General features: G+C 39.5%; 1 protein-coding gene across 1 annotated transcript; it reads right to left on the minus strand.

Annotated features, from left to right (window-relative positions):
• Positions 1-4,710: 4,710 nt before the first annotated feature.
• gnmt (glycine N-methyltransferase) lies at positions 4,711-8,506 on the minus strand. The gene is made up of 6 exons (XM_008312993.3): positions 8,223-8,506; positions 6,734-6,861; positions 6,540-6,653; positions 6,116-6,258; positions 5,736-5,857; positions 4,711-5,623 (listed from the first exon to the last, which is right to left on the minus strand). The coding sequence occupies exons 1-6, from the start codon at positions 8,429-8,431 to the stop codon at positions 5,452-5,454; spliced, it is 888 nt and encodes a 295-aa protein (XP_008311215.1). The 5' UTR covers positions 8,432-8,506; the 3' UTR covers positions 4,711-5,451.
• Between the last annotated feature and the right edge of the window lie 1,343 nt (positions 8,507-9,849).

Here is a 9,849-nt window from a genome sequence, read left to right on the forward strand (position 1 = left end):
GCTGATTGTCTCGACCGTTACTGTCTCTGTTGACCTGATGTGTCTGTGACAGTTGTTTCTCCTCATAAATCCAATATTAATAATATCCTTATTTAATGGAACATGTACAGCTTAGTAACCATCTGTGTGTCTACAAACAATACTATAATATACACTGTATTATATACTATACTGTAATACTGCAGTGTTAGATTAGCTACAACTACATAAACTGTTGGGTGTTTATTAAAGAATTATCAAAAGTCAGTCCCAGATCTGTGGCTCAGATCTACGTGTCCCTGACAAACAGCAGAGGATGTCAGTTCACCAAGTCTGCTTGGTTCGTCTGTTACGTCATTTTTTATTTCTAACATAAAAAGTGAAAACAAAGTGAGTCCATTTTGGAGCAACACACACACAGGTCTAACGCTGAAAATATAAAGCACATAACAATACAGTTAATGATAAATGTATCTAATCAAATGAATTAATGACGGAGCTCCTAACATGTGCACATACCATAAGGACAGCAGAGCCCGACCGTTGCTTTTTTTTTCTTACGTGATGTGTATTAAACTCTTTTGTATGTCAAGTGGAACCATATATTTAGAACTTTAAATCCATACATTAAGTTTTTTGCCCTGCGGGTATGCGCTCACAGAGGTGTGAATGGGTGTCGTGTACGCGCACCAAGATGCGCTCGGCTACAATGAAACAGTGCTTGTGATGTTATCAAAGTATATGGGGGAAGGGTGGCGTACCGCGGGGTCTCCTCCAGACAAAGGACTTTGTCGGAGTTTTCCTGATACCAATACTTATAACGTTGCAAGTTAACACTGAAATACTGACGGTGTACGAGAGTATAAGACCGACTAAGGAGGTTAGAAAAGATGATAGCGCATGCAACAGCCTAGCTATAAAAGCAGCACAGATTTCAACACAATTCAATAACACTCAATGTTTTCAATGTGCACAATTAAATTGTCCCTAAGTTTAAATAGCACTTAACAATACTACAGATTAACTAAGGTGCCCAACGTGGCAGCCTTACTGTAGTGACCGTCGGCTCGTATTTAAAGGTAGTGGAAAGTCCGCACTTCTTGGGTCCTCCAGAGTCGGGGACGTCCGTCTGGTTCCACTGTGTACAGAGAGTCCTCTTGGTCTGAAAATTCGCTTCGGGAGGAAAAGCCTCTGATTGACGATGTGCCGGTTCACACGATTACTTTTAGAAGGAATCCTGTCGCTTCTAAACCTTCCAATAACTGCTTTGGATCGCAGTCGTAACGTTACTTACGTAACTTAATTACCGGTGATAACTCAATTAAGAAAGAAAGACGCTACTAATGCGCTTATCATCGTGGGCAATGGTCTCTACAAGAGCGCGTTGGTTCTTCTTCTTATGAGACCAGCAGGTTTCTCTTTTCATCAGGGGTCCCACGCAGATCTTGAATAGAGAGACTGAAATCGGGGCTGATCCCCCAATTTAAAGGTTGCGGAGGTTACTGATCGTGATGTTTGTGAGTTTCCTGGAAGCAGTGGAATTATGAGAGTTAGAGTCCTTAATGGGACTGTGGTAACACCTACAGATTCTTACAAATCATTATGCTAATATCGGGTCAATAATATCAAGCGACCTAAATTATCTGACATCCCTAGTTTTAAACTTTGTTCTTTTTGATGTTTTGTCACTGAAGGTGGACAGCCCCACAGACTACTAGGCACTTAGCCACGTAAGAGTTGCCAATGTAACGTTGGGCACATTATGCTAATACCAGGCGAAAATATCAGTTGGCCGATATTATCGGATATCCCTATTTATAAGGCTTGTAAAAACAAGCGTTACTTATGGAGTTAAGTAAACAAATAGATTATATGCACCCCCTACTAAAAAAATCATGCAATAACGTTTTTTTAAGTTTCTGCATTTTTTTTGTCTGCATCAGGAAAATAGGTTGCAGTAAGGCGGTACACCGAGACCATTCTGAGATCTTAGCTGAAGAAGGCAGAGGAAATGTTTACTCCTGTCCACCATCTTGTGTCTTTTCACATTAAAATTCAGATTTTTCTGAGATTTTAAGTGACAAGACTCCCATGTGTTTGTACTGAACAACTGAACTCCATAATAATTTTCGAGTATTTGGACTGCGATACCTCCAAACAATAGGCGATTAGTTTGGTTTGTTATTTTTCAAACAAGAGGGTGGACCTTGTTCATTCAATAACAGCATTGCCCTGACAGATGTACACAGATTTTTTTTACACTGATTTCATCTATAATCTGATGTATGGTTGACTGCAGTGAAACATGATGAAAGTCTTCATGAAATCAGGCTCATGCAAAATGGAATACTGTATTTAAAATAAATTGCGATCCTCTGAGACTCGTTATTAATCAGGGTGTGCGTCTTAACTAATTCTTCAAACGTAAACCTGAGAAGAACCTCGTTTAAACAGAGCCACAAAGTCTGAACAGCATCTCAGGTGTGCTACAGTAGGAGGCGCCAGAGACATTCAACGCAAGTTACACTGTTTACATTTATATATTTGGACACAAAACCCTTGATGTGTGGTGCTTTGGCCCAGAGGCAATGTCTCTGTCATTGATGTGGAACCCCAGGGTTCACCTCCTGGGCAAGATCGAAGCCCGGTCAGGGCGGTTGGTACCTTCCAGTGGACTCACCACCACAGGAAGGTTCAAGGGGAGTTGGTACGGTGCAGTGTGATTTAGGTGGAGGTCATGGAGACTGCTGCCCCGTGACCCAATAACGGATAAGTGGATGAAAATAGATGGGTGGATTTAGTGATGTTTATCATATTTATTTACATTTGTGTTTGTTCTGTATCTACATGTGTTTTATATCATATCTTGACCCTTAATTACAAATGACTGTCTATAAAGTACATTCTACTAATCACACGTACTGTTGTAGTAATGGGTTACTTTAACCTCATTTAACACACACACACACACACACACACACACACAGCAGGCAGGTTCCATTCATCGTAAAGTTGAAGGTGAAAATATCTGTCACAACTGATTAAGTGCTGGATCTGGTTCACCTGGTCCTGTGCGCTCTTTGTCTAATTAGTGTCACTCGTCCCACCTGGTCTGACACCTGGTTGTCCCTCACACCTGCCTGTGTCTGTTACTAGTGTGATGTTCCATGTTTAACCATGGAATCTTCTGGAAGGTGAGTTTTTATTTTATTTATGTATGTTTTTTTTTGTTCCTCAGCTGAAATCACATGAACAGTTATACTTATATACTTGTATACTTGTATACTTATATACTTATATACTTATATACTTATATACTTATATACTTATATACTTATATACTTATATACTTATATACTTATATACTTATATACTTATATACTTATATACTTATATACTTATATACTTATATACTTATATACTTATATACTTATATACTTATATACTTATATACTTATATACTTATATACTTATATACTTATATACTGTGTCTAATTAGGGACATGCACTCCACAGTTTTGTCCTAGCTTTGAACTACAGACAACAAAAAGGTATGCTGTTCTTTATCTAGATATCTGTGTAGTCGGAAGTCTGCCTCAGGGACAAACTCTAAAGAACACGTGTTTGAAGGCGGCGAGGTCGACACAGCATCAGAAAATGAAACGATGGTGTGAACACAGCGTTAGACGGAGACCTGGGAATTTAAATTCAAATAATAGTCTGAATGTTCCAGAAAGACAAAATGAAGACTGTGACAAACGTTGACAGCCTGAGGTCTGAAAAAGATTAAATCAACTTAACTCACAAATTATAATATAAACATCATAACCGGGTTCTTAAAAAAAAACAAAAAACATTTCCCTAAAACGTATTATTTTTTTGCAGGTCAATTATTTTTTTTCAATTAATTTTTGTAAACATTGTTTTAAAGTCAAATAGACATTTATTACAAAATAGGTATAACAATAAGTATAAAGTCAACAGTATTTAATAACAAATGTAGTTCTGATAGTTGGTTATATATATATTTGGTTTTTAATGTTCAATTAAAGTGTAAACTGAACGTAATACACGTCTTGACATAATAAACTGGTCTTGATCTGTGAAATGTAATGCATTACTGCCCTCTTGTGTCAGTTCGTGGAATGAGCTGATTATTTTGTCCGTTCGAATGAAAAAAACAACAAAACTTCACGTTTACATACATTCACGTAAAAACAGATTATTTTAATCTCCTTGTATGTATGTATATACTGTATATACGTACATAAATATATACATATGTATATATGTATATGTATATGTGTATATATATATATATATATAAGGGAAGCACAAAACAATCTCTTTGGGAAGTTATCCACTGGATAAGGAATTAAGATTTTTTTTATTGTTGTTGTTGGGTCGGTTGTAGCTGCTGTAGACCAGTCATGCCCCCTACAGGTGGAGTTTTTTTAATGATAGACATTTTACAATTAATCCACTTTTAAATGGAATGAATTTGGGAACCACAAAAATTAACGACTAAATGTTGTAATTTGCACATGTTGTAATTCTGAATAAAATAATGTTTTACTAATGTTCTATCAATCTGTCCCTAATGTATAGTATCATATACTGTAGTTGTTCTTTAATAGTATCAGCCATTTCACCAAATGCTCAGAGTGTAACTGGTTTACTGAGTTATTACCAGAAATTAATTAAATGCTGTAGAACAAAGAATACCAGAAATGTCTCAAAAAGGTTCACTTTATTGTACTAAAAAACACATCACCATTAGGGGGCAGGGTTGTGAGCCCCAGTGAAGACCAGTAAAAACCCCTGGAGAAAAGTCTGGTTCTCCTTCAAAGATATGTGAAAAATATCTCCAGAGGTGTGATGATGACGTTTGAGTCTTAATTAAAAACAATTTCCAACATTTAAGTCACTGAGGCATCATGGGATCAGACCCCGTGTGTCATGTGTAGCATGTAGCTAACTTTTGTTCCTAGGACAGGAGACACACACAACAACACTAACCCAGGTACCAGTGGTCAGTGTGGTCCAATGACCCAGGTACCAGTGGTCAGTGTGGTCCATGCTGGTCAGGTCCCGTCCACACTCACTCTGAACAGATCTTTAATCCACAAATGCTATATCAATGTTTAAGACGAGAAGTTAAAGTAAAAAAAAAAACAAATCAAAGTCACAGTTCTGTAACATTTTGATGACGATTGAAAAGTACACAGTATAACAATATCACAGCAGCATTTAGAACATGTACGTAGAACCTAGAACCAGGACAAGGTGATGTGACACAGTAATACAATTATTTCTAATTATTTTGGCTTTAAGTTAAATAAAAACATAATCAGATTAAAATTAACCAGATTTTAAAATAAACCTTTTTTTAAATTAAAAAATATAGTTTTGGTTTTGGTTTGTAAAAAGTTGGCCGCGGCTCTAAGACTTGGACGTGGGTTGGTGTGGTTCTCAGGCTGACTTCTTACACACATGGATGAAGTAGCAGGGATCGTTGCTCTGACCTCTGACGTAGGTCTGGAAGTCTCCGTAGACGCTGTGCTCCATTCTGCCATCAAAGGCTTCCTTCAGCATGTCCTTGAAGCTCTCCAGCCGGTGTGGGTAGTAGGACAGACGGAATTTACTAGACCAAACAGAGTAGGACAGACACAGTCATCACAGACAGACCCCCCCCCCCCCCCCACCCAGACCCTAACCCATGTGATAGAATGTCTAATCAGCCAGTGTGGGCCTACCTGACTTCAGGAAGCTCCTGTGGACCAGACTGTGGGACTTGAATGGTGTAGTCCAGAGTGATCATGTGGGGTTTGTTGTTGACCCACAACACTGAGGTGGTGATGTCCTGAGTCAGATCACTCTGGAACAAAAGACGAAGAGCTTCTCTGTGACTTCATGTCAATCTTTTGATGTTCAATAACTATTTCACATATTTTTCTTTTCTGCCAAGAACCAGGTCAGTTATTATACTTTCAAATGTCACTGGTAAAAGAAAGTCCAGCTTCACCAGATGAGTCACATACAGTAGTGGCTGCGATTTACTATTGGCGTGGTGCACAAATGTTACACTCCTTTATACTCCTGCTGTATGTGCTTAGTACTTATTCATGTGAAGTACCTTGTAGTAAATGTTTTTTCCTTGTGGTGCCCGTCCTGTCTCCAAGATGTAGTCGTAGTTACGATGGTCGATAATGAGAATTCCACCTGGTCGAACCATGCTGGCAATGTTGTGAAGGGCAAGCTTTTGGTCACTCTGGTCCCCTGTCGGTACCATCGGTACCATCAGATACAAATCCAACAACACATTCATGTTGAGCTGCCACATCATGACAGAAACAGAGGTGAGAAAGTTTCAGTTCTTTGAACATTTATTTCCAGGTTTTCTAAGATGTTTGAAAAACATCCATGAGGAACTTGAAATTTTGTAATGTTGACAAACATTTAGCATAACGGAGCTCGTACAGATGTTCAGAAATGTTCTCACTCTCGTCGTGACATTTTTTTAGAATACCTTTCTAAATAATAAATGCCAAAAACTCTACCTTTAAAGTCTGGTAAATGGGCAAACGAGTTGCCGAGGCAGATAACAGCATCAAAGCCTTCCCCTGGCTTCTGGATGTCCTCTGATAATGTCAGCCAGTTGGCCTCATCAATGACTGTAGGCCAGAAGAACAAAAACATCAGGATGTCGTCCGGAATAAAGAGACAAAATGTTGAAAGATAAAAGACATCGTACCCCACTGATCAAAGGCTGGTTCTTTCCTCCTCTCCCATCTTGACTTCAGTGCATACTTGAGCATTTTATCACTGGCATCAACACTTACCATCTTAAATCCTTCCTCCACCAGCATTATGGAGTCCACGCTGAAAAACATACAAACAACGATTGGAGCCAGGGCTGTGTTTGTTCACAGACATTGACCTAGAAACCACACACACACACACACACACCTAAAAATAGCGGTGCTGTCTGCCTATTACATCACCAAAGATGGTGCTGTTCCTCAGTCTTACTACTACTATGGTATGTCGGTCACAGTCGCTGCACTGACCTCTAAGCAAGACCATGAAGTTCAAAGGTCAGGGTGTCAGACTATTCAACAGTCAATGATTTGCTACTGAAAATGGAGATAGACACATGAAAGGACATGGTCAAAGTATAACGTTTTAAAGTATAAAGTCAATCATAACTTTTAAGAATAATTTTGGTATTTTACATTTGTGGGTTGATCTGATCATTATTCTGATTGTTCAGAGGTTGATCTGGTTGTTATTCTGATTGTTTGGAGGTTGTTGTTCTGTTTGTTCAGAGGTTGATCTGGTTGTTGGAGGTTGTTGTTGTCTGCACACTGGTTCTCATTAAAGTGCAGCACAGCAGTGGCCTCTGCTGCCCAGACTCCTGATACCATATCAGTACCAGGAGTAAACAGAGCGGAGACCAGTCTAAACCGACTACATCAGGTCAGCTCCAGCTGAACAGAAACTCAACTCCACCTCCGCTCTACTGATCTGTTATTATAGGATGGAAGTAACAAATGGATATAATATCTGTGAACACAGACGCAATGACCTCCGGTGCTGCTAACAGCCTGCTGCAATTCTCCTGCTGCAATTCTGCAACGTTGCATCATTATTGTTGTAGCCCTAACCTGACCTCACACGCAATGACCTCCGGTGCTGCTAACAGGAAGTGATGAGGTACCTGCTGCAATTCTGCAACGTTGCATCATTATTGTTGTAGCCCTAACCTGACCTCAGTTCAGTAAAGAACCTCACCAACATGTTGAGCAGATGTGAGAACACATCGATAAAGTGACGTGTGAACTGATGCATTTGGACCGTTAACAAATGTGGAAACCACCGCTGTGACCATGGTCAGAGTTAGGTTGGTACCTGCCGTCATCGGAACTACTTTTGTGAGATTTTGTTTTTTAACATAATTGTTTCTGTGGCGCAGCCGGTGATGGTTACATTACTGACTCTGGTCAGTACATTTGCAGCAAATTAAGCGACCCCCCACCCCAAAAAAAAGAAACCGATATAATTCCAGCGTTAAGAACCATGTTGTATTACGTGTATTACGACTATGATATACGTACGTCGATACTCGCTGGTGCACAATGACAAATGTTAGATGGATTTTAATTTAACTAAGGTTTGGTACCAAGTAGGAAGTCACACAGAAAACGTGCCAGTGTAAAAATGCTGAGTCGCCCTCACGTTACCCCGTTCCGCAGGCGACGTCCAGTACTCGCTGCACCCCGTGCTCCTTCAGCAGGGACACGACCCAGCTCCGGTACTCCTCCGTCCTGCTCTTCGTGTCACCGATGTACAGCTGCCACACTTTGGCTGCTTTACCGTCGGCATATTGATCAGGAAGACCAACGGCAGCCACGCCGAGGGAGCGGGTCCTGAACACACTGTCGACCGACATGTCGCTGCTGTGAATCACACTCTGTGCTAACGGGGCTAATACTGCACAAACATACAGTCCTACCGCGAGGTTATTGTTTATATGAGTGAGGGAGAGAGGAAACTTTGACCCAATGACAGAGTGAGTGTACAAACGCCCACTTTCTGATTGGACGAAACGAGGCCAGGAATAATACTGGACGATTAAAGCGCAGAAAACCCCTGCTCTAATATATATATATATATAATTGAGATATATTTCTATATCGATGCCGTGAGTCTGTCGTTCAACTTCATTAAAATCTAACTACAATAATCTTCTGTCATGAACAACTCTGATCTTCTCTCATTGTAAGGCAACAAAAAAGTATTTTTTTAAATCAATTAACTAGACAGGAATAAAACATATATTTTCATAAACTGAACACGCAGTGAACTCCTCCTGCTGTGATTGGCTGACAGAGTTGACCGATGAACGGCTGTTCTCTGCTGTGAAGTCTGTCTCAGCCGGTGTCAACCAGGTTTAGTTCGAACCATCCAGTATTATTAACCCTTCACTCACCTGTCAGGTCAAGGATAACTTGTCGTGTAATGTACATGCTTATAATGACACCTAGTGGTGAATTCAGAGTCTGCGTGATTTGAATTGAGTTGTGAAAACTTTAAGTTTGTTTGTTTGGTTTATAACGAACTTGCATCAGATTTGTGTTGTTGTGTAGTTGTTGTGTAGTTTGTGTTTTTATATCCTGGTTGGGTATTTTCAGTCTATGCTGTGTTTAAATATATTTTAAAGTGTAGAAGTTCAGGTGTTGACACATAATTGATCTTCTAAGAACAAAAAGGTGAAAGTTCAAGTTGAGGTCCTCTTGATAACCTTGATCTTTGAGACTATTAAAAACATGTTTTATATTTTACAGAGCGTTTTTGTTTCAGTGTTTTGACATCTGGGTACTTTAAGTGTTATGTACTTCTGAAGTATCTGTTTGACCACAGCATTAATCTGAGGAATCTCACTATCGTCATCTGATTGTCCACGGTTGTTGTACAGTATGAGTGACAACAGTGTGTGGTTTCTGCTCTGGACTTGATTTTTTGTGAATTGCCACTTTGTTAAAGGGTAAAACAGAGGGTTTTCAGATGACTGTCCTGGGGAGGGTCTGTCCCTTTGGTTCAGTTTAGGGTTAGGGTTAAAAAAAACAAACACTTGTCTGCCTGAGTATAGTGAGGGTTATCGGTAAAATTCCCATCTACTTTTATCAACTGTTTCCATGGTCAAAATAATAATGTGTATTTTTTTTAGCACGCATTAAATCAGGAGTGTTGAACGTGGTGAAATAGTCAACTACACACTCAAAGATTCTACTGTTACTGTTGTGCATTCGTTTTCTTTTTGATTATTACTTTGTTATGGACATCTGTATCAAACAAGTAGCTCTTTGT

Source organism: Cynoglossus semilaevis, chromosome 1 (genome assembly GCF_000523025.1).
Source record: "Cynoglossus semilaevis isolate Cse_v1.0 chromosome 1, Cse_v1.0, whole genome shotgun sequence".
NCBI lineage: Eukaryota > Metazoa > Chordata > Actinopteri > Pleuronectiformes > Cynoglossidae > Cynoglossus > Cynoglossus semilaevis.